This window comes from Canis lupus, chromosome 18 (genome assembly GCF_011100685.1).
Source record: "Canis lupus familiaris isolate Mischka breed German Shepherd chromosome 18, alternate assembly UU_Cfam_GSD_1.0, whole genome shotgun sequence".
In the NCBI taxonomy this organism is placed as follows: Eukaryota; Metazoa; Chordata; class Mammalia; order Carnivora; family Canidae; genus Canis; species Canis lupus.
This window is the reverse complement of record NC_049239.1, coordinates 32,381,824-32,407,158: the sequence shown is the minus strand read 5'-3', so window position 1 is coordinate 32,407,158 and position 25,335 is coordinate 32,381,824. Positions and strand designations below refer to the sequence as shown.

Here is a 25,335-nt window from a genome sequence, read left to right as displayed (position 1 = left end):
TTTGTGTTGACCTCACACTGTTTGGTTTCCACCCTCTTCCTCGAGGGGAGGGACTATACCTGTCATTTCTTTTTGTTGTTGTTGTTGTTTAAGATTTTATTTATTTATTTGGGGGAGAGAACAAGAGGACAAGAGAACACCGAGGGAGAGGGAGAAGCAGACTCCCCCGCTGAGCAGGGAGCCCGGACATGGGGCTCCATCCCAGGGCCCTGAGGTCATGACCTGAGCCGAAGGCAGACACTTAAGCAGCTGAGCCACCCAGGTGCCTCCATACCTGTCATTTCTTTTGAGGTTCTGAAAGTGCCTAGAACAGGGAGCCTCACAGAGATGCTGCTCAGGCTGACCAAGTAGGTTAAAGGACTACTTTGATTGCAAAGAAATTGAGACCAGTGAGTTTACCATGGGGAGCCATGAAGATACACGAGGGGTTAAGAGGCTAGTCCATAGTTATAGAACCAGAAGAATCCCAACGCAGCTCTTGGAACAGATCGTGCTGTCACTCCGTGGGTCGCAGAGGTTCATGGATTCCCTGACTCAGCTCCTCCTTCAGGCTTTGCTTCTCTGTGGGCCGTATGCTACCCATAAGAGATCACTTGTGACTCTCCCAGGAGATTCAGATTTTGCCCCGGGCCCGTCAGAGGCAGCTAGCCCTCTTGGAGGTTAACCATGCAGAGTGAGGCATTGCCTTCTGGCCACATACCAATGGTTACAGGGCACGGCCTGGTGACTTGGGCAAAGGAGCTTTTAGAATGAGGCAAGGTAAGTCTTATCCTGTCCCCCTCATTAACAGGCCAGTTTTGCAGGATGGTCTTTTAGTCAACCATCCTAGAAGGGGACTCACTGCTTCCTGAGCGGGACACACTCCTGGTTCCAGGGATTCTCCATGGGACTTGCTGGCCTCCCTGGTGACCTGCTCTGTTTTCCCTTCACAGCGGCCAACCCTCTGCTTTGCTCCACCGCCCGCTACCACTGCAAGAACGGCCTCTGCATTGACAAGAGCTTCATCTGCGATGGGCAAAATAACTGTCAAGACAACAGCGACGAGGAGAGCTGTGAAAGCTCTCAAGGTAGGAAACCTCCAAAGCTCTAAAAAATAATTGCATCACCATATGACAGTAACACCAAAAGGAAGAAAACAACACCCATATCCACTCCAAATACAACAGCCATGCTAACGTTTGCACTTTCCCTTGCAGCTCCTGTACACATGCTTTTACCTGTAATGCGCCTACCGTTTTGGATTTCATATTTCTCCTGTCTGAAGTATCACGTACACATTTTCTCTTCAAAACTATAATTTACCTCTGGCTGTGTTGCATATAGTCAGGATGCTCTACTGTGGTTTTCTAAATTGTTGCATTGTTGGGGACCGCCTGGGCTGTTTCCTTCCATTGCATTACTTCTTTAGGATAAATTCTGCAGAGTGGGGCATCTGCACAGATCATGGCTTACACCTCCACATGCAGCTGTGGGAAGCAGTTTTTTCCTTTCTTTACATGGGTACTAGCAATGTCTGTGTGTGTCAGTTTTACTGTCATATCCTGGGCATTCACTGCTGTTCTGTTTTTTCCATTTTTGCTAAGTTAGTAATCATAGAATGATAGCTCCCCAAATGCTTTAATTTGCATTTCTCTGATTATGAGCAGAGTCAACATTTTCCCCTGTGTGTTTGTTTACTACTTAGTTCCCTCTTGTGTGAATTGCCTGCTTCCTATCAGGACTTGCAATCTCAGAACAATTTTATGGAATTTGAGAGGATGCAGTTGAGGGGGATGGAAAGGTGAGCTCCCTAAAAAGCAGGGAGCCTACAAGGATACAGTGGGGTCATACCTCCTCTGTTAAAACTGGCCAGGTACTTTTTCTTCACTCATTGACTTTTCTGGTAAACACATATTTTTTTAATCTCTGAGAAATCAATTTTTCAGTGATCAAAAAAATATATAAAGATTTAAAAATGGGCATCCATGTTAAGTCATCACATACTTCTAATGTTGTAAACTGGTATGATCTGTACGCAGTCATTTCTTTTTTCACTTAATTATCCTTTTGCTGTGATTCACCTACATTATTGTTTGTTGGTAGAGTTCATCTGTTTTGACTGTTACCCAGTATTCTGCTGTTTACCACAGTTTATAGACTGTGTAAAATCATAAGCCAGAAAAGCAAGAGAAAGGCAGCTAACTGGTTACCTCATATGTTGGGAGGCAGGCTGGATGGAGCCAGCTCCTTGAAGTTATAAGTAGGTCCTTTTCAAAGTCCTAGCCTTTGTTTTGGTTGATGTTTATTATGTTATTAAAAATAAGTGAATGAATGAATAGGTTGAGGGTAGGTCACACATCAAGGATTATGACCAATCCAAGTCTGCATGCCTGAGGGCCATAGACAAGAAAAGATTGATTTTGCCAAAACATAGATTTTGCCAAAATTTGTGCAGAGAACAGCCACAGGAGGTGAGTCTTGGGTAGGATTAGGGTCTGATTGTTCTTGTCTGGACAATCCTTTCCTTGAGTTTTCCCTTCCCCAGTGATTTTCAGAATATAATCCTGAGATAAGTATCATGTGGGAACTCTTTGGAAATACAGAGCTCAGGCTGCTTCTCTAGATCAACAGAATCAACCCAGGAAATGGGTCCAGCAGTCTGTGTTTGAACAAGCTTTCCAAGTGATTCAAATATACATTAATTCTGAGAACCACTGTTTTATACTAACTTTAGAGAGGATTTTAATCTTGCCATTGCCTGGGAATTCTTTTCTTTTTCTCTTTTTGAGAGAGAGCATGTGTGAGTGAGTGGAGGTGGTGGGGAGAGAGAGAGAGAGGGAGAATATCTTAAGCAGGCATCACACCCAGCACAGAGCCCTATACAGGGGCTTGATCTCACAACCATGAGATTATAACCTGAGCTGAAACCAAGAGCTGGACCCTCAACCAGCTGAGCCACCCAGGCTCCCTATTGCCTAGGAATTTCTCAACTGCTGATTGAACGGTAAGGTGTTTCTAGCCTTTGCACAAAGTCAAATTTTTATAAACCACAACACATGCATTATACCTCCTATGGTATCTGCCATCAGCAGTGATAGATGTCAAGTAGGAGAAGAGCAGTCACAAAATCAAATATTAGCATATATAGGAGATACAGAGGAACATTTTTGTAAATACTGTTTCTTATATGGTTAATTATGTCTTCATGCATCCTAGACTCACCAATGGTGCCATGAGATGTTCAGCAAAATGACCCCTTAGTCTAAAACTTGAAGTTAGAGAATATATCCTGATGGTTTGGGTTTTGCTAGCATCCCCTACCCTCCATGTGCTTATCCGTGCATTTTGCTGAAGCAGATTTTTTGCTTTCCCCTAAGAACTGTTTCTCTGATGGCTGGTTGAAATTTGTATTTCTAAGTCTGGCTCCTTTCTCTCTCTCTCTGCATTGTACTCTTATGTTATAAACATGCGGTATAGGGTAAGTCAGTGGTGGACACATGCACACAAAGCCCAGCTCTTGGCAAGTACATAATGGAGTAGCTTTCCTTCACATCTTGGCTTTGTGCCTTCTGTGCCCAAATGACATCCCTGTGGAAAGTAAGCTCTCAGGAAACAAGTCCCATTAAGGCGTGGGTGACAGCTGTCAGGTGCCATTTAGCATGACAGTCTCCAAGCAAGGGTGCCCATTGTGGAAAGGCACTCTTGCCAGCTACCAAAGAACAAGAAGCATGCCTTCCCCCGCCCCTTGGATCCCACAGATCCTACCTAGTAGCACGATGCCTTGCACATAGTGGATTCAGTAAGTGCTATATACTAGAAAAGAGTTCTTTGTAGGGCGTTATGTTATGAAGCTGTGTTTATTTGTTTTTTGAGAGAGAGAAAGAGAGAGCACACGTGCATGTGAGTGTGAGCAGAGGGAGAGGGAGAGAGAATCTTAAACAGGTTCCATGCTGAGCATGGAGCCCGACATGGGGCTTGAGCTCACAACTCTGAGATCATGACCTGAGCCAAAATCAAGGGTTGGACCCCTAACCAACCGAGCCACCCGGGTACCCCATGAAGCTGTATTTAATTTGTACTTTATGTGGTATTATGCTATATACGTGTGTAAGTTTTGTGAGTTCAAGTATATACCATGTATTAAAATAATGAGTATTATTGCCGTTGTTTAAATAGAGTAGATGCTTCTCTCATTCCCTCAATGGGAATATGCCCTTCAGTGAGCCTGAGATGAGAATCTAGACTTGCTGGCTATTCCTCCTGTGATATGAGCGTCCTCCTGCTCGGGGTGTGATTTCAGTATCAAAGGGTATGCTTTTCTCTATCGTGGAGCTTCTAAATGCGAACTGGCTACTAATTTTGGTGCTTGAACAAAGGAACACCAGTGTACCAGGTGCTGGGGGGCAAACCCGACTTGTACTGGGCTTTTGAGGACTGAGCCTCATGCAGTGTCTTCCTGAAGAATTTCAGAGGCATCAGGACTAGTCAAAATATGGTCCTTATACAGCACAGGATTTGGCTCCTTGTCATCCTAATAATAGTGAACATTTATCGAGTCTTACCATGCACCAGACACTTTGCTAAGCACCTCCTGCATATGAGCTCATTTAGTGAGAAAATATCCTATCTGCTCCTCCTGGGCTCCCAGCCCTTGAAAAATGCGTCTTTGCTTTCAATTGATGTGGGAAAAGAAAATTATATTTTATAATGTTTATTTGGATGGAGTGCAGAGAACTGGCCTGAAGACAGGAAATACGGTGCTTGAAATACTTTTCTTCCGACTTGATGAGGGTATGAAAAAGCAGTGTCTCCACTTTAGAGACACCAGCTGTGTGTGCCTCTCCTCCCCTTCTTCCTCATCCCAATTTAGTTCCTGTCTTTATCCCTGGCCTTTAAAACTAACAACAAACTGTCAGGACTTGGAAGTGGGAGTGGACCGTGAAAGTGCAACCATTACCATACTTTTCTATTCCATCCAGGATGTAATAAAGACCAAAGAACACTGTGGTGGGATCGATTTTTAATTGAGGATTCATTGATTGGAAACATAGCCTGTTTACCAGATAATTCCAAAACCAGTAAGATGGAGCAGGCATGCATGTGGCTTTTTGTTTCTTAGGAACACATCTGAGAGTCAGCAGGTACTGCCAGGCAGATGTTGGGTGTGGCCAGCACTCAGGTAGCCTCAGATATATTAAATTCGATCCTAACTGAACAGAGATTCTTTTCAACTTTAGATAAATGACTGAAGGGACAGGCATCTTGCAATGATCCTTACCCCCTAGGGTTCATGCCTTGGTATAGTCCCATCCTTTGAATGTGATCTAGACTTTGTGACTTGCATGGGGTTTTTAAAAATTGTGTCAAAATACACATAATGTGAACTTACACATTTTTAAGTGTATAGTTCAATGGTGTTAGATATATATGCATTGCTGTGCATCCGATCTCCAGAACTTTTTGATCTTGCAAATCTGAAACTCTGTACCCATTAAACAGCTCCCTCTTCTCCACTCCAACCCCTGACAACCACCATTCAACTCTCTGTTTCTATGAATTTGACTACTCTAACTCATCTAAGTGGAATCGTGCAGTATTTGTCCCTTTGTGACTGCCTTAGTTCACTTGGCGTCATGTCCTAAGGCTCATTCATGCTGTGACATGTGTCAAGACTTCCTTCCTTTTTAATTAAGGCTGTACAACCTTAACCTTCCATCATGGGTCTGTACAACATTTTGTTTGTTCATTCACCTGTTGATGGACGTTTGAGTTGCTTCTCCCTTTCTGGCTGTTGTGAAGAACGCCGCTGTGAACGTGAGTGTGGAATCAATTTCTACATTTTATTTATTCATTCACCTGTTGATGGACATTTGAGTTGCTTCCTCCTTTTGGCTGTCGTGAAGAACGCTGCTGTGAACATGAGCAAGTCAATTTTTAGTAAGGAAAGTAGCAGCACAGTTGATTGAATGCCACTTCCAAGATTAGAAAGGACTTCGGCGTCTGTTTTGCTTACTCGCTCCTGCTTATGCTGATGGGAGCTGGCTGCCATGTTGCGAGCCTCCTCATGAATAGGCCCATGTGGCAAGGAACTGGGCAGGGCTCTGATCAAAAGCCAGTGAGGACCTGAAGACCCATCAGTGGCCGCCTTGAATGAGCTTGGAAGTGGCTCCTCCCCTAGCCGAGCCTTGAGCTGAGTGGCCCTGACACACACCTTGGTTATAACCTTGTAAGAAGAGGTTTCGAGCGAGAGCTAAGCCACTCCTGGATTTTTGACCCACGGAAACTGGCAGATCATAAATGTTTGTTTTTTTTAAGCCTGTACGTTTTGCAGAAATACGTTATACAATAGTAAATGACTAATAAAATGAGTATCTCTTAAGTGAATCCCAATTCTGATTGCTGTCACTACAGAGAGCTTACAGAGACCCGGGTAATGGTGAGGGGGTCAGGCCTTGGAAAGGAGAACAGGCATATAGGAGATGCATATATGGATATGGGTAACCATCACTCGGAGCCCTAAGCAAATGGCAGGCACCAGTTTAAACCCTGTACCTGTATTTTCCTATCCAGTCTCACGAAATTCCTATGAGAGAAAGTCCTCTCCCAGAAAACGATGGCCATTTCTTGATGAAGAGCTCGAGGATCATGCAGGTTGTTCCGTGGTTGTGCCGTGTCCACGTAGCCTGTAAGTGGTAAAGCCACTTGAACAGATTGAACAGAGTCTTCCTCAAAGCCAGGACAGGAACCTGGGTCGTCCCGTGTACAAGCTAACATTCTTCACGTCACCTTGTGACACTACCGTCTGGTTATCACTCACCTGGGACCAGGAACTCCAGGCGATGGGTGCACACCCAGCCCTTGGTCCTGGGAGCTCATGGGGATGGTTGCATATGAAGGCTGGCATGTGTTCCCTCTGTCTGTACTCGGTTTCTCGCAGTAGGAAAGACTAATGATGCCTGTCCACCTTCCTATTCCATGAGGAATGCTGGAGAGTTAAGCATTTCTAAAAAAGCCACCAATGCCAAGATAGTTAATTGAGTATTTTGGCAATTGGGTTGCAGTTTCTTTATCTTGCCTGCTGTATCCTGGTGATAACGCTCAAGGAGAATTTGGAAAGCTGGGCATGAGGTTTGGCACCTCCCCAGAAGCTAACAGTGACAGCTTTGTCCTGTTTCTTCTGTAGAAGTGTGTGTGTTTGTTTCTGTGTGTGAGAGAGAGAGAGATTGAATTAGGGAGGGAAAGAGAGAGAGAAAGAGAGGGAGAACAAGAGAGCAAACAGGCAACCCTTACTGGTGTTCTTGCCAGTGGGCAGGTAACGAGGTGCCTCCATGTGCCAGGCCTTGAGCTGCATGCAGAGGATCCAGTGAGGGTCATGGCCTCTCTTGAGTTGTGTTCATATGTTGAGGTCTGAAACCCCTGTGCCTCAGGACGTGACCTTATTTACAAACAGGGTCATTGCAGATATAATTAATTCAGATGAGGTTGTGTCAGGAGCAAGCTGGGCCCCTAATCCAGTCTGACTGGGGCCCTTACTAAAAGGACAGATCTGGACACAGACACACGGGGAGAATGCCGTGTGGACATGAAGGCAGGAATTGGGGACAATATGTCCATGAGCCAAAGGACCCCAAAGATTGCCAGCAAACCACCAGCAGTTAGGGGAGAGGCACAGAACAGATTCTTCCTCCAGGCCTCAGAAGGAGCCAACCTTGCCAACATCCTGCCTCCAGAACTGCGAGACAGTAAATTTCTGTTGTTCAAGCCAGCTGGTGCGTGGTACTGTGTTCACGGCAGCCCTCGCAAATGAATATGGTCCCCAGGAAGCCACACTCGCAGGGCCCAGCTGTGCGCCCCGTGTGGCAGTAGAAATCCGAATGAGGGGACGTGAAGTGCTGGAGAGTGACCAAAGCACAAAAGCAAAGCGAGACCAGGGCTGAGAGAGAGGCGAGCGCAGGTGGGGTGTGGAGGAGACCGACCGAGGTAGTTGAGAGTGAATTTTCTGGGTGGGGAGCGGTGCTGCTCTGTGTGCTCTTTGGGGTTGCAGAGCCGCGTGCTTGGCTCGTAGGCCGTCTCCCAGCTTTTATTTCGAGATGCTCATTTCCTGTACGTGGTGTGCAGGCCTCATTAACTCTGTCTCCACAGCAGTCCTGGACCTGGAGACGGTGAGTCAGCACCCCTCCGAGTGTCTGACCGAGACCATCATCACCTCTGCTTCCAGGCACCCGAGGACAGTTGCGCTTGCATCTTTCTCCCCTGCCCGCCCTAACGCCCCAGCCAACCCAAATTCGCCAGCGACAGACTCTGGTTGAGAGCTGGAGTCCAGGCTTCCAGGGAATAGATAGTCCTGGGAAAGGGGAGTTGGAGACAGCGATTGCTTCTCACCCTGCCCTCTCAAATAAACACCTCCAAGAATACGGGATAGCCGAGGGGATGCAGCCAGATAAAACCAAGTGACCGAACAGCCGAAGATCATTTCTAGAGAAATTGTGGAGGGCATGAGACGCGAGAGTACTTGTCTTTATTATAATTTTTCAAGTACGGATGGAAAAGGCCAGTAATCTGGGTGTAGGGCATCTCCAGCCCCAAATGTTGCAACCTCGAGTTTGATGGGTAGTCAGTATTTACCATAAAACTTGTGGCCAAGTGATGCCAAGAGCTGCCTTAGAGGGGCCCTAGGAAGGAACCGTCCCCACAAAAGGACTCATTTGGCCTTGCTTAGAATAAAGCTGCTGGAGGTACTATTAATGGCAGGATTGTGGGAGCCTTTTTTCCACTTTTAATTTGAGAGCTTGAGAGCCCAGCTGGGCTAGGAAGGGCAGAGATGCTGACTTTGTTGGAAAAAACAGGGGAGTGGGGGAGAGGCTGATTGCCACCTTTCTGTACCTGGGGGGTTTTCTTCTTTATACTTTAGTGTGTGCATCATGAAAGCTTCCTTTCCTCGAACCATTGCAGCAGGAGCTTGAGCATTGCTGAAACGTCCCTCATTGAGAAGCAAGTCGGAATGATTCTCCACGCAAGACCATAATTGCTTCCTGATCTCGCAGCCCCCGTGGTAGTGTTCGGAGCTGTTTCTTTCGGCTCCCCCAGTGCCCGGGCACGTCCCCCTTCTCTTGGTTCTCCTGGCTTCCAACTCTGTCTGTCCATCCATCGGCATGTGAGGATGTCCAGCCTGGACACCGAAGGCAGTGGAGAAAGTTTCAGGTGGGACCGCGTGTGGGGCTTCCTGCCTCTCTGCAAGTCTCCTTTGCAAGTTTTTGGAGCTGCTGCTTGGTTATGCAGAAGACCTTTACGTGTCCCATCCGTGGACAGCTTGTGGCCCTCATCAGCTCCCCGTCCCCCGCCTTCCCCCAGCACCCTGTTACTGCCCTGACTCTTCCTGATTACTCACACAGACCATTCATAGTAGAGTGCCTCCTGTTGCCTGGCCCCACCCAGGTTCTGGAAGAAACACACGCAGCGAGATCAGATTAAAATTGCTCACAGTCTGCAGGGGGAAACAGAGTGCCCTGCAGATAATTACCTGAAGGTGTGGTAAATGCTGTAGCAGAGGAGCGAGGAGCACGCCATGGGAGACTGGAGGGCGTGACTGAGACAGCGAGGAGTGACAGTTTCCCTGGGGTAGCGTGGCAGGACTTCAGAGAAAAGAAATCTCTGCCTACTCTTCAAAGATAAATAGAAACGGACCCAGAAACAAGCATGAGGCTGGGCATCCAGCCAGAGAGGGTAGGGCGGGAGCAAAGTGTGCATATGCTTGTGTGTGGGGTGGGGGTGCGTGGCGGGCTGTGAGGCTGATATGGCCGGCGGAGACCCGATCCTTGCATGCTGCACTTGGAGGGTGGAGCCCAAGGAAGAAAATCAGGGGGAATGAGATGCTCGGCCCTGGTAAGGGAATGTACAGGAGGGGCCAGTTATCATTGCATCTGATTCTCCGTGGCTCTCCTTGGGCTCTGCTGTCCCGGCCCAGAAGTCTCCTTGGGGCTTGACGATGCTGTAAACGAGACTGTGGAGCAACAGGTTCTGTGAATTCTGCAGGGTGAGAAGTGTTTGGGAGGTTTGATGACCAGGAGTTGGATATTCCTCATCCCCTACCCTCGACTAACAGCTTGAGCTTCCTTCTTAGGTTATGCAGTCCTGAGATCATCTTTCTTCTTTGGCCCCAGTTTGGCTACCTGAGAAGAGAACTCTGGCCCGTGAGAAGTTGAAAGTGTGCTCTGATCTGGCAAATATCTTGTCACATTGGATCCTCCTGGAGGACGACCTCTTTCGCATTTCCTCCTTGTTGCTCTCTGAAAACTCAGCAGGTTATCAGTTTGGTTAATCTTTGGTTCTGGAATGCCACAGAATGACACAGGGCCATGTTCTCCTTCCATGAGTTTTTTCCTTGAGGTCTTGTCCCTTTTGTGATCGTATGAGGTGCTCAAATTTGCATTGGTAGTCAGCTTTTAATGAAGGTCTTAGGCAGAGAGCACTCTGCTAGGTGCTGAGAAGTCCAGAGAAGTCCGAGGAGCTGCTCCATTCTCTAGTAGCTTCATTTTCAATTGGGGGGAAGACCAGGAGTGCACCGCCGCCCCTTTGGCCAACACTACCGACTGGAAGAATGTTGCATTAGTCCTCGCGTGTGAGAGTATGCGTCGTTGTGCCATATAGTCCGGATACCAGCATATATTAGGATATGTTGTATTAGCTGCCCTGTCCCTCCACTCCTTCCCGACTGTGTCTTCCACTCACAACTTTTGGAAGAACCGCCCTCTGTGCTCCTGTACTGTTCCCAACCACCTAAGCCACCGTGGACCCAATGAGGCACAGACACTTGACCCAAGGCCTGTTCTTGGGCCAGCCAGCAGCGAGTCAGAGTGTCTCCCTGTCATCCCTCCCTCCCAGATGCTTCAGTGCTGAGTAAGCCCTCAGAGGCTGAGCAAACATGGACGGGTGGGACGCAGCCACATGGAAGCCACAGCTGGGAAGAGCGGAGCTGAGTAGGGGGTGTACATCTCCTGGAGGACCCATCTGAGAGGCCAGAGGTGGCATGCCCCCAGAGACAGAAGGAGGTAATAGTGGCTTTCTCTGGATGCCCCCCCACCCCTTCTCAGCCCCGGGTCCCAGGAGGCCCAAGGCCTCTGTCTCCCAGAGTAAACCTTCCCTTGCACGTGAGCTGATTGGCGTGGACCACAGGTGGTCATCCGTGTCAGCCATTCACCAAGTCCTGGAAGACCTACGTTTCATGCTCAGATGAGTAGGAGGGAATGGGAAGCCGGGAGAGGCAGAGAAAAGAGGGAAACCTGCAAATCCTTTGGGGGACCTGTAGGATCCACGTCAGGTGTTTCTTCTCTGTTTTTTTCCAACATGAAATTCTTAGTGTGGGGGAGTGGAGGTGGGCCCGGGACTCCGTATTAGTTGAGAGATTGGCTAAGGACAGTGATGCTTTAAAGAAGTGCCTTAAATGGATGAGGTCTCTCACGTGTTCCATCCCAGAGGTGAGCAGTCTGGGCCAACAGAGAGCCCTGCCCTCCTCAGCGCTCCCAAACTGCTCCAGTGGCCACTGATACCCAGACATCAGAAAGAAGGAGGAAACCAGGCCAGGCCGCTTCATCTTTGTTCATAAACCAGTGACCGCCCCCGTTAGTCACCTGACCACACCTAACTGCATGAGGGGCTGAGGCGTGTATTCTTTATCATGGTGGGTGCTCACATCCCCAGCTAGAACTCAGGAGTGTGTGTTCTGAGAGGCACAGAGGAGAGACTGGGTGCTTGTTGGGGAATAGTGTGTGTCTGCACCAGACTCCTAAACCAAGCCAGTGGTTCGAGGCTGCTTTATGCCAGTAGCCTGCCCTGCTGGTTTTTTGCACTGGCCACCACTGGACCCCAGACTCATTAGTCACGCAGCCTGAGACAGGACGCTCAGTGTGCACTTTGCTTCCTGGGGCGCTCAGACCAATGAGTCTGAGTATTCTGGGGGTGGCCCTCTCCATCCCAGGGGCCTAATTGGAGAGGCCCTTTACTTGTTTGTTCCTTCCTTCATGGACTCGTTTATTGTGATCCTGTCGTGAGAGCCAGTCTTTTTCCTTGATCTTGGAGTCTGATCAGGGTGATAGTTCACCTTCAAATGACAGGACCCTGACTAGTCATTTGCTTTTTTCACCGAAGTCTGCGGGCCTCAGATCTGATCTGGCTCACTTTGCCTCTGAAGGAAATCTCCAAGGACAGAGGTTTTGTCCTCACTAGCTGATTTGTTAGGCAGCCTTTCCATTGTGGCTCAGAATCTCCTATTATTCATTTTTCTGACTGATTTGGTCTACCAGTGCCCGCCTGCTTCCCTTCTGGAAAGATGCTGTGTATATGGGGAAGTGACCGCGTGGTGCCCCCTCCCCGCCATACATATCTGCGTCATCTCCACAGCTAACTACTTCTCTCTGTCTTTCTCCCAACCTCAGTGGAGGCAGTTTGAAAGAATGTCCACAAATTCTTTGGCATTCCTCTCATCAGGAACTGGATGGAACCCCATCCCTTCCCCCGGACACTGGGCCAGCTTTTGTGACTGTTTTGTCTAATAGAATATGGTAGATGGGATGCTCTGTGCTTCCACAGTGGGAAGTAAAAGGCAATCAGCCTCCCCCTTGCTCCCTGAAGAGTCCCTCTTGAAAGCTTCACGTGAGCAGTCCACCTCCGTCCAGCTGCCATATTGTCAGGAAGCCCAAAGCAGTCTACACAGAGAGACCGCGGAGAGGCCCATGGAAAGAGAGCAGTGTCTGGGCAGCTCCCAGCGCGTCTGCCACTGTCTGATTACAATGACACGGGAGACCCTGAGCCAGAACGACTGTTCCTTTCCTGATTTCCTGAATCACAGAAACTGTGGGAGTTGATAGAATGCCATTGTTTTAAGTCTTAAATTTGGGGATGATTTGTTACGCAGCAGCAGCTCACTGGAACCCCGTTCCATCAGAAGGCATCTCCCTGAGCCATTGATTTGAGCCACTGATTGGCCCAAACCCTCCACTGGGCCCCTCATTTCCCAAGAGAGCTTAAATGAGGTCCTTGTGTTGGTGAGTGCTCTTGAACATGGTGTCGCATGTGTAGACCACAAGGGTGCCAACCCCCAGGCTCTGCTGCGCCATGTCTCAGTCACATGAAGCTATTCCTGGTCACCCCACAGTCACATCCCCCAAGTGTGATCACACTTCAGGTGTGATCCATGGAGGGTATGTAAGGTGCTTCTCATGGTAGCTAAATCCTAATCCCTGACCCCCAGGTGGGGGACTTTTATTTTCCCAGGCCAGCCCTAGAGGAGACAGAGGAGAACATTAGATGGGAGAAAGTTACTGCAGAAAGGAAAAGAGGAAACAATCCATCAGGCTATGAATGAATTTTAGGGGTGAGACCCCCTCTATCACCTTAGCGACTCTATCAGACGCGTTCTTGGTACGAGCTCAGGCTTTGCATAGGGCAGGCGGCAGCTCTACCAGCTAGTAGCTGTGTGGCTTTGGGCAAGTTGCTTAACCACTCTGAGCCTCTTCAATGCCAAGATGACAAGGCCTGCCTGCAGGATTGCTGGAAGGAAGAGTGAGAGAAGGTTGCTGAGCACAGCTACTCCTAAGTGTGGATTCCACTCCCCATGGGTCAGCAGTTCTCCGGTATAACCAGCCACCACCTGGCTGCTGGCCTGAGCCTTTCCCTCTCTCTGCAGGAACGCTAAGTGTGAAAGAATCGGGTGAGCTCTCCAGGGTGCTCGGTCTCTGCTAGCTCACAAGGTTTTTTTTCCTCCTTTCTGCCTACCAGCAAGGATCCAGGCCACAGGCTTGGTTTCTTCTGGCATCTTGCTTCCTGGCCTGACAAATGTTCAGATATGGGTGGGGGTGGAACAGACCTCCTACCAGCGAGGCAGAGATGGGGCATGCTCGGGAGGGGCTCAGCTATCTAAAGTGTCTCCATAATAACTTGTCTCCGGTGATGTCCTTGGAGAAGCTATCTGACTAGTAAATAACAAGTGAATCCCACGTTAGTCATTGTTCGCTCAGCAAATATTCTTGAATCTTAGGTACCTGGAAGGCATCCCTGAGTAAGAAAGGCCCCTACATTAGGTGCTTCTCTCCATTTCTACGGACCGGCACCAGGTTAAAAGTCGTGTGTAAATCTTGATTCGTTTGGAGGAAATTTATTTGGATTATTCAGGAGCAAGAACAAAGGTTTGCCTTCTGTTTTCAACAGTGATCTTTTACAGCAAAAGTGGTGAGGTTAGAATCTGGAGGAAGAGGGAGGGGGGAAAGCCCCCGGAGTCACTGATCACCCATTCTAGAGACAATCACACCCTGAGACATTTGGAAAAGACGAGTCACCTCAGACTAATTTATGGCGTGTTTTCTATTAGAATTGCAAAATTCGCACAGAGGGTGTTAAAGTATGGCTTCACATCATATTTAATACTTGCTATATTTAAAGCTGGGATACGAACTGAAACGTGAAACAAAACCTAGAAGGAATTGTACTAATTTGCTGGATCCTGAACTAAGCTTGGTTCTGCTGTTGTCTTTTTTTGTTTTGTTTCCATCCTTGTTCATTGTTATTTTTCATTAAAAGTACTTTTTTTTTTTACACTTTGCAATATCAGGGGCCTCCTCTCAGTTTCCAGCGTGTGAAACCCCCAGCCACAGGTTTTTTTTTTTTTTCTCCAAACAAATCCTTTATAGTTCTGATATGCAAATATTTCCTCCCATTCCATGGGTTGACTTTTCCACTTTCTTTCTTTTCTTTTCTTTTTTCTTTTTTTTAAGATTTTATTTATTTATTCATGAAAGACACAGAGAAAGGCAGAGACATAGGCAGAAGCAGGCTCCAGGCAGGGAGCCCAGTGTGGGATTCAATCCTGAGACCACGGATCATGCCCTGAGCCAGCGGCAGGTGCTCAACTGCTGAGCCACCCAGGCATCCTGACTTTTCCACTTTCTTAATGGTATCTCTTGTAGCACAAAAGTTTTTAATTTTGGTAAAGTCCGTGTTTTTTTTTCCCTTATTGTTTGTGCTTTTGGTATCAGATCTCATAAGTCACTACCTAATTCACGGTGCCAGAGATTTAGTCCTACTTTTTTTTTTTTTTTTTTCCTAAGAGTTTTGTAGTCCTGGCTCTTGCATTTAGGTCTCTGATGCACTTTGAGTCTGTTTTTGTGTGTGGTGTGAGGGAGGGGTCCAACTTCATGCCTTTGCATGTAGACACCCACTTGTGCCTTTTGTTGCAAAGACTGTTCTTCCCTCATTGGAATTGTCTTTTGTACTCTTGTCTGCTTTGCTTTTTTTTTTTTTTTTTTTTTTTTAATTTTTATTTATTTATGATAGTCACATAGAGAGAGAGAGAGAGAGAGAGAGAGAGGCAGAGGGAGAAGCAGGCTCCATGCACCGGGAGCCCGATGCGGGATTCGATCCCGGGTCTCCAGGATCGCGCCCTGGGCCAAAGGCAGGCGCCAAACCGCTGCGCCACCCAGGGATCCCTGCTTTGCTTTTAATAAATACACTACCTAGACTCCCTCAGCTATATTTCTAGTCTAGGGACAGATTCACAAGCAGCATGTGAGTCCTCACCTTCTAGGGATTTAAATTCAGAAAGAAGACAAAGCTGTGTGATGACACAGACACTTTTTTTTAAGTGGTCCGATCCTCCCTCGTTGGATGACCTCATTATACCACATTCTCCTCCTTCATAAAGGCAGTGTAGTCGCCTTCGCCAGCATAATAATATTTCTTTACTCCGTATGGGGTGATAGTTGGAGGCATAGTTGTGCTAAGTGGAATCCATCACGTGCATGTTTACTGTGTGCCAGGTACTTCTCTGAACACTCTGTATGTGTCATCCATTTAAACCTTGAGGGTCCCATGAGACAGGAACTGTCATCTACATTTTATCAATGGAGAAAATTAGGCCCAGAGAGGTTAGTTCATTTGCTCTGGGTCAGTCAGCTAATAGGTGAAGGATCCGATTTGAATTCACCAGTCCAGCTCTACACACTTGTGCACAAAGTGCCTCTCGCATTCCCTGTTCCAGATCCGCTGCCCAGCACATAGTTGGCACTCAGTAACTATTTGTTGGATACACAATGGGATGAAATGAATGGACAACGAGGGGAACAATCCAGACAGAAGAGCAGTGGCCAAGGAAAAGGAGGATTGATTTATGGAATCAGATAAGAGGAGTGAACTTCCGTAGAGTTGGCCTAACTGAGAATGATGCCGAAGCCAGAGGCGCCCCAAGAGAGAGCGATCGTGGCCTTTGGGGAGGAGGAGTGATGGGTGGTGCAGTGTGGGGGCGAGGCTAGAATGGAACAGTCTGTGTAGGAAAAGGATGGAAATGCCATGGAGTAAGCACACACCCCCTAAGCCTCACGGCAGATCTGAGGAAAGGATGTGGCACATGATTATCGTCCTGGGAACAACTTGCCTGTTGTGGAATTCAGAAGTGGTGTCTCCCAGAAGGGTTCCAGCAGGGAGGGCAGGTTCCTGTGAACAAGCAAAGTGTGATGGTTGTCAGAGGCAGGTGAGGCTAGGAAAGCTGAGCTCCTTTGCTTCTCTCCCAGAACGCAGGCCGAAATATTGTCTCCAGCCTGCAGGGCTGAGGCCATGCCAGTGTGAGAGCACAGTGAAGCCTTGAGAAGGCACAGCCTCCCCCTGTGAACCTGTTCAGAGAGAGCAACAAGCACTGGTCTTTAGTATAATGCTCACTACGTGCCAGGCCGCGGTCATTAGCATTTTACACCTTACTGGCATCTGTTGGAGAAGTTCCTCCGATTGTTATGATCCCTGTCTTTCTCAGGGAAGGAAAATGAGGCTAGGGAGATTGTGGGACTTGCATAGGGTCATTGTGATGGTTGGACTTATGTGTCCCTTCAGCTGGGCTAAGGATGACCAGAGAATTAATTGGTGGGACACTTCTGGGTATTTCTGGGGGGGCTTGTTTCTGGAAGAGGTTAGCATTTGGATCAGGAGAAGGAGTAAAGCAGATGGCCCTCCCCAGTGCCGGTGGGTCTCATCCAATTCACTGAAGACAAAAAGGCAGAGGAAGGGCAAAAACACTCTCTCTGCTTGAGCCAGGACATCTGCTTCTCCTGCCTTCAGACTTCATGACATTGGTGCTCCCAGTCCTTGGGCTTTTGGATGCAGACAGGGACTCATACCAGACAGGGCTCCCTGGTTGTAGAACATCTGGGTTTCGATTGGCACTATACCACCAGCTTCCCTGGGCCTCCAGCCTGCAGAGGGCAGATCATGGGACTCGGCCTCCAGAATCACCTGAGCCAGTTCTTTGGAGTGTAAATCTGTCAATCTATCTATCTGCCTATCTACCTACCTATTTATCTCTCTCTCTCTCTCTCTCTCTCTACTTATCTACCTATTTACCTACCTATCTATCTGTCTGTCTGTCTGGTCTCCTATTGCTTCTGTTCCCCTAGAGAACCCTGGCTGTATAGTCATCCACTAACTGGCAGAGCCAGGATTTGCACCCATACTCCTGTGACCTCAGAGCTGAAGCTCTTTGCTGCTACCGTCTAAGACACAATCTCTGCCCTGTAGGATCTTACGGTTTGGTCTGGGTGACCAAGTGAACAAGCAGAAAACAACCAGGGAGCAGACGAGGGGACCTGGATGAACCGCTTGGAGATGCTGTTCACAATGGAGCTGTGGCCTGGGCGTGCGGGAGAGCCCGGAGCGGGCTTGCTGTGCGCGTGAGGGGCGGGCACTGATGAAGTAGCCTGTCCAAGTCTCAGTTTTCTCCTCTGAAAAATGAGGGCCAGACCCAGCTCCTCATTTAGCGTGACTCTTCGATGAAGCAGTGCAGCGAGGGGCTCTGCGTAGGGCTCGGCGCAGAGGACGTGCGGGGCTGCGGGGGTCATTGTTGCGGCCACTGCTGCTGCTCTATGCCCGGGCCTGTCAGGTGGCGGCCGCCGGGCGGAGCAGAGTAAGGCCCGGGCCCCGGGTGGAGGAGATGAGAGGCCAGTGGGGGAGCTAGGCAAGGGCATGGATCATCCCCACGTTGCTTGGGTATTTTTCTGTGCACTCCGCTCCCCCAGATTCTAGGTTCTCAAGCCGACGTCCAGCCGCGACCATTTCAAAGCCTAAGGTGCTGGGTGCAGCGTGCGGGTTTCTACGCGGCCTGCCGTTCGGGAGGGTTCGGTCATGTGGGCCGGGCTCGCCTCCTCCCTGCCAGCTGGGTTCAGGTCTGCTCCACCCGTTTCTCCTCCTTCGGGGAGAAATGGGCCCCCCCGGGGTGCTGGAAGGGCCGAAGCCCAGGCCCGACGGCGTGAGCACGGTGTGAGGCTTGCCCGGGGCACCCGGTGGCCGCAGTAAATGACACAGCCAAGCCCCGGTCCGTGCGGTGGGAATCCCGCTGTGCCCCTGCAGTCAGAACTGCAGGGTTAGGTGGCCGTGGGCACGGGAAAGGGGGGCCAGTGGGGTACAGCATCGGATCTCGGCCCGAAGCCCAGAGGGGGGTGGGTTCCAGCCGCACGGGCCTGCCCTTGACCCCGCAGATGTCTGGGCTTCCAGGAGGCTCCCCGGGCCGCGGCCGAGCGCCTCCCCCACCCGACACCCCACGCCCAGCCCCGGCTCCTCGAGCTGCGGCTGTGTGGCCCCCCGGCCCCCCACTGGTGCTGCCATTTATTGAGTCTGCCTCGAGCTCATTATTTACACATTATTTATTGACTGTAAAACAGAGCTTGACCCCGAATCACGGCAAGGCGGCGCATCTGCGTGAAGCCCACGCCGGCCGCTGCACCTTCAGCTGAGAGCAGACTAAATAAAGCGGGGAGGGAACGGAAGGGCGAGTGGGGGGCGGGGGGGCATGGGGGTGCCAATCATGTGAAGGTTCTGCATCTGCCTGTGACTGGTCCCGGCCAGCTGATGCAGGCTGGCGCGGGAAGCGGGTCTTCAGGTCTGTGCACCTGCCATCTGGTGCCTGTCACCCAAGGGCTACGAGCCATATGGATCACAACTTCATTTTGCTTCGTTTCTTCTCTTTCTTGCCTCCACCCTTGCCACTGCCTCCCCCGGTAACGTGGGAAACTCACTGAAACTTGGAGTGTGAGACGCAGACTCACCACGGGCTACGCACACCCGCTCTGATGTGCTCAGCACCAGCCTAGGTGTTTTGTGCACGTATGATCAACTCTTCTGATACAACAACCCGGGAAGGTGGGTCTTCTTATTATTCCTGCTCCGCAGATGAGGATAGTGAGGTCCCGAGGGGTCCCACGGCGTGGGGGCGCCTGGTGAGTTGCCTAAACACAGCCTCTCCCAACTGGGCCCTGCAAGGCGGTGGTTTGGGGAGTGCTTTCCCTTTACTTGGGGTGAAATCCGAACTCTTGACCAAGACTACAAGGCCTTGAATGTTCCAGCTCCCACGCGGTCTCCAGTCACATCTTCTGTCCGCTGGCCCAAGCCATGCCCAGAGGCATGCTCAGCTCTTTCCTGTCTGCCGCCCTTCACAGGTCACCACCTGCCTAGAAGCCTGCGCGTACAAGGAGCACGACCCCCTGGCCACTGCCTCAGCAGGCTGTCCTCCCCTTGCCCCTCCTGCCCCGGATCACTGCATCCTGTGTGTTTCTTCAGGGCACTTCTCAGACTTGTTAAGCAGTGACTGTAGGTCCTCCTTCCGGTCTGCACCCTCTCTGCAAGCAGAGCTCATACTTGTTGATTCAGCTCTGGAAGTCTTGTTGCCCAGACTCTGGAACACAGGCAGCGTGGGCTCTGGAAGCAACTCCCCGGGTTCGGATCCTAGTCCTGCCACCTCCTGCAGCCTGTGCGACCTTAGGCCCATGACTTTATCCTTCTGTCCTCTGCTTTTCCACCTGTAAATGGGGATAATAATAGTTATGTGTGTGTGTGTGTGGGGGGGGTGCGTGAGTTAACTAATCTGTAAAAATGTGCACAGTAAGTGTTCAGGAAATATTAACTGCTACTGTTGTCGCCGTTATTCCTTTTATTATTAGCAGTCCATGTAAATTCTCTAAATCCCTTTGGTGGAGTTGGGCAGGTGGTTTTGTTGGTGGAAAAGACTACTTTCCTATTCACCCAGTGGGTAAGAGGATTCCAGGCCACGAGGAAGGTGAGGCTGGTGGGCTCTGTGGTCCTGTTTCATCCCCTCCAACAACCCCACCGATCCAATCTGTTATGTGAGGTCAGGCCTCTTGGAAGGCATCTGATGGAAGAAGCTGCAGGCTTACACCGGGGCCCAGCCAGGGACAAGGGAGGCCAATTTGGAGCTGCTGGGGGACAGGGTAGACTGTGCATGGCGGTCTGTGCGTGTCATGCCTTCCTCACCTTTCTCTTACTGGTCTGTTCAGGAGGATCCAGTCCCATGTACCACTCTGGCCCTTGCCTTCTGCCTCCAAGGCTTTAGCAGGCTCCGGCAGGAAGCTTTAGAACCCCCACCCCTGGGGGCGCCTGGGTGGCTAAGTCTGGTAAGCCACTGACTCTTGGTTTCGGCTCAGGTCAAGATCTCAGGGTCCTGGGATTGAGCCCCATGCCAGCTCCTGGCTCAGCGGGGAATCTGCTTCAGGGTTCTCCCTCTCTTTCTGCCCCTCACCCAGCTCACTCACACGCTTGCTCTTTCTCTCTGTAAAATAAATAAATCTTAAAAAAAAAAAAAAAAAAAAAAAGGAATCCTCCCCTGCACTCCGTTCCTTTCTTCTCCCTTCTGCGGGCCTCTGCTGCGCGCTTCCCCCACCCTCCTCGGCCAGCCACTCAGTGGCATCACCCTGCGGTGCTCACGCCTGCTGAGAACAGGGTTTTCTTCCTCCCAGTGTAATCACTTATCCTACTGAAATGCTCAGATCTCTTAAGAAAGAGACTGAGTTAGCCCAAGACCCTGCCAGCCTCACTTCCCCTACTCCCAGCCTCAGGGAAATGGGGGGACCTGCTTCTCACAGGGGTCAGGAAAAGGGGGCTGGTCCCCAGAGGAAGCCAGCTGGCTGCTGGCTGTGGCTTCCGGGCGGGGCGGTCTGGTGCCCAGGTCACCCCCTGGGGCCGTCAGCTTTGTTTGGGTTTTCCCCTGGAAGCTCATTACCAGATCCAATAACAGGGTGCTGGGTGGTCTGAGTTGCCCCTGGGTTTTGATTCCTGGGGAACTCCAGTGCTCCTGCAGTTACGTGGCATGTCTGTGACTTTCATTTCCTTTTTAATTTCTGTTGCAAGGAAGAAAGAACTCTGTGGAATTATAATCTACAAAGGGCCTATGTTGTAAGACCGGTGGGTGTCTTGAATGGCTAAGTGATTTGCGTAACCACCCGGCGTGAAACCCACTGCAGTGTTGCATCTGGTGAGCTGGGTTCTGTAAGCAGAATTGTGTGGGATCAGCCCAGAGGAAAAGTCGCGGAATGCGCAGGTGGTCATCTCTGGTGGTGGACCATTGGGGACTTTCATGTCTGGTTTTAGACATTTTCCATTTTTTCACACGGAGAGCATTACTTTCATGTTTTGAAAGAAAGATATACATTCAACAATAAATAATACCCATGCCCCGGAACGGTTGGTCTTGTGAGCTGAATACAAAAGACTGGGAAAATGACTCTTAGAAGCCAAATATACAGGTTTTAAAGACTGCCTTTGTTTTATTTTTTATTTATGCTAAGGAAATAGTAATATAATAAAACTGCAGGTTGGCATGGTAGGTGGGGATTGGCTGACCAGGGGTTGGAAAGAATATCACTTATGAATAGTTTATTGTGAAAAGTAAAATCAGAAAATAAAATCATACTTGAGATGAAGGGGGTTTTGCACTTGCATTTTTTTTTTTTTGAAAGATTTTATTTGTTTATTCGTGAGAGACACACAGAGCGAGGCAGAGACACAGGCATTGGGAGAAGCAGGCTCCCTTGGGGGGAGCCCGATGTGGGACTCGATCCCAGGACCCCGGGGTCATGACCTGAACCAAACCACCCAGGCGTTCTTGCAGTTACGTTTTTAAATGCATATAGTAGGTGCTGTTTAACCCTGGGCTGGTTCTCTGTGCCTTAGTTTTCCCATCTCTAAAATGGTATAAAATAGCACTGGCCCATAAGGTTATTCTTAGACTGAAATTAATTAATGTCGATGACACCCTTAGAACAGGGCTGGCACATAGCAATTATTCATTAAAATGTGTGCTGCTGCTGGTTGACTCTTATCGTGACATTTAGGCTTTCGCCTACAATTTTGTGCCCCCATTTTAGAAGTAGCAGGAGGAGTAAAGTTACAATAGTGATTTGGGGAACATGGGTGGACTTCTTACCACGTTCCGTTCTTGATTTGGATGAGCTCACTTGCTCCTCACATCTACTCTGTACCATTATATGCTGTTCCCACCTTCACGTGATAGATCAGTATGTCGGGGCTCAGAGGGCTTAGGTAACCGGCCCAAGATCACACACCTCATGAGGATTGGCTCCAGAGCTCCTGCTCTGAGTCACTGTTTTCCATCACCTTGTCTTCTATTTTGTGTTTTCCTGTATGTGCCCAGGATGCACTGTTGCCTTTCCCTGGCATTCCTCCCGTGGGTCAGAGTTCCTCCAGTCAAGGTGCTTTAATGCTCCACCAAAGGGATATGCCAGGAATTTCTCAATCTGTGTCCCCAAAGCAGAGGCCAAGCCATCTCCTGGCAGGTATATGTCCAGAGAGGCAGGAGCCACCCACACCCACCGATCGGATGGATCAAGCAGTGGATCAAGTTCCTGACTCGAATGCTACCTCTTGGTGCAGAGGGTTTTCAGCAACATAAGGCAGTTGCATGGCTTGCAATTGAAGTTATAGTGGGAATTGAAAGAGAAATAATTAACTTCCTGTTTGTAGTAGAGTGTTTAGGCATACAGTTCATCAGCATCTGTAAAAGTACACACACCCCATGGGGTCGGGGCCCAGTAAGAGGGGCTCCTCTGCTTCCTGTTAGCTGGGGAAAGTTGGTGCATCTCACACATTTAACTGTGACTCAGTCCGCCTCGCTCTGTGCTTCAACAAATAAAGATTACTCAGCTGTCGAGTGTATGGATGCTCCTTTGAGGCCCTTGCATAGAGACACCGGAGGGCTCTAAGAAAGGGCCACAGAAGCCCGTGGTCCACAGAAATTGGACTTTATCTCAAGAGCAAGGAGAATCTAAGGGGCAGAGGTGCAGTCAGATTTGCTCTTAGAAAAAACACTGTTGTTGGGACACCCGGGTGGCCCAGTGGTTGAGCGTCTACCTTTGGCTCAGGTCATAATCCTGGGGTCCTGAGATCGAGTCCCACATTGGGCTCCCTGCGGGGAGCCTGCTTCTCCCTCTGCCTGTGTCTCTGCTTCTCTCTCTTTCTGTGTCTCTCATGAATAAATAAAATCTTAGAAAAAGAAAAAAAAACCGTTGTGTGTAGGGTGGGAGCAATGAAGAGCAGAGGCCAAGATCGATACAGGGAGACCTGGCTGGGAGGCCACCTGTATGATCCAAAAAGTGGCTGGTGGTGATTTGCCCCTTGGATGGAGGCAAGTGGGCAGACTCAAGATAATGTTAGCAACGTAGAAGTAACAGATCCCAGTTCTGGTTTTGATGTTGGGAGGTCAAGAGGGTCTGACGGCAAGGGCAGCAGCCCCTGTATCTAGCCTGAGGGATCAGGTGGACCTTCCCAGATGTGAATGTCTGGCTCATCATGTGAGAAGGGAGGAGGTTAATTTAGAAGAATCATGACATATGCATACTTCCCAGCAGAATAAGAACAGTCTCTTTATAGTTTTATACATATTTTTAATATATTTAGAGAGTGTGTGTGTACATGTGTATAAAACTGTTGAATTTTGTATCCCCTGCCCCTAGAACGGTGCCTGGAACACGGGGATACTCAGTAAATATTTGTTGAGTGGATGATAACAATTAGCTTATCTCTACCAGCTGAGATTTTATGCTCCTGGTTCACTATGTTGTGGGAAGACAGGTGCTGAACAGGCCATTTCAAACGGGATAATTCACGTAAGAAAATGTGTACTGCATGGTGAACAGGCTGGACTTCTGAGGAGAGGGCATTAAGCTGAGGCCTCTGAGGGGTGAGTAAGAGTTTGAGAAGAAAGAACTCAGCGAGTTTGAGGGCGTCCGGTGAGGAGAAGGTGGCCCACACGTGAAGAGGAAGAGTGTGGAGACACCGTCTTGCAAGGCCAACGAGGGTTGGGTGGGGTTGCATCTTAGAGTATTGAGATCCTGGCCTTGATCCCCAGAGCAGCGGGGGCCAGGAACCGGAGCGAAGGGCAGTTTGGAAGGCACCGGCTGGAGGGCTGCTGCCTTGCCCAGCTGAGGCCAGAATGCCTTGCAGGGCTGTGACACATGGCGCCAGTGTGATCTTCTGGGCCAGAGACACCCTTGAGCCCAGACGGTGATGCCTCCAGGCTTTCCTCTTCAGGTCCCTGTTACCCTGTGTTCTCCAGGTCTCAGCCCTGCTCAGTGAGCACCTGCTCGGTGCCAGCCGCTCCACCAGGTTCTTTGCACAGAGTGACCTTCCACGGTGGTGGAAGCCAAGGTGTAGACACTCGCCCAGGTTCACTCTTCTAGAAGGCTCCAGAGCTGAGCCCATGCCCACGCCCTCCTTCCCCTTCGGGGCCTGGCTCTCCCACTGTCGGGGTCCCAGTGGTCCTCACCCTGCCCTGCTGGGGGCCCCTCTCAGGATGCACTCTCCTGCCTCTGAGATCCACACGGGGCCTTATAGGCCTCCGCTCCTGGATGGCAGAGAGCCAGAGGAGCAGCTCTTCCTGCTCGAGCATGAGGCACTCAGGAGGCTCTTGGAGACACTCCTTCCGGCTGCGCTCCCCCCACCCCGTCACAATTAATCTGCGTTTCAGTGTGGGTCTCAGGCCTTTTGACATAAGTGAATTGCAAATAATGAGACTGGAAGCAGCAGCAGCTGCATTGGAGAGCTAGCGTGGGGCTCCGAAAACCTTGCTCTGTCGGAGGACAACCTGCATCAGAACCTTCTCAAACGTGGGAAAGTGGGTATTTCCATGAGGGGAGAGTTTCCTAATGTCTTGGAGATGTGAGCTGCCCGGCCCTGTCCTCCGGGGCCGCCAAACCAGCCGGTTTGTGAAATACCTACCTTTTTAGCTACTTAGAGGCAGGAGGACATTCTATAAAAGCAAGAGAGGGGATCTTGACTGTATTCTGTGTTTATTTAGTGAATGAAAACACTGTTGTTTATTATTAAGGATGATTTGCCTTTCTCCCCCCCAGTTCTTTTTAATTGTGGTGAAGTATGAAGAACATAAAATTCGCTATCTTAACCGTGTTTAGCTGTGCAGTTCAGTAGTGCTAAATATATTCACGTTGTTGTGACGATCTGCCTTTGGAAATCCAGAAAAGAAAGCCTGAGTTTATCTTGTGCAGAGAGGTGAAAACAAGC

The 25,335-nt window shown here is 49.6% G+C and overlaps 1 protein-coding gene across 1 annotated transcript in view; it reads left to right on the top strand.

Moving 5' to 3' along the window:
• The window catches only part of LDLRAD3 (low density lipoprotein receptor class A domain containing 3), a 233,095-nt gene that overhangs the window by 127,884 nt on the left and 79,876 nt on the right, over positions 1-25,335 (top strand). The window contains exon 4 of the mRNA XM_038563024.1: positions 933-1,067. Within this exon, the coding sequence (XP_038418952.1) occupies positions 933-1,067 (135 nt within the window). The remainder of the gene's footprint in view (positions 1-932; positions 1,068-25,335) is intronic.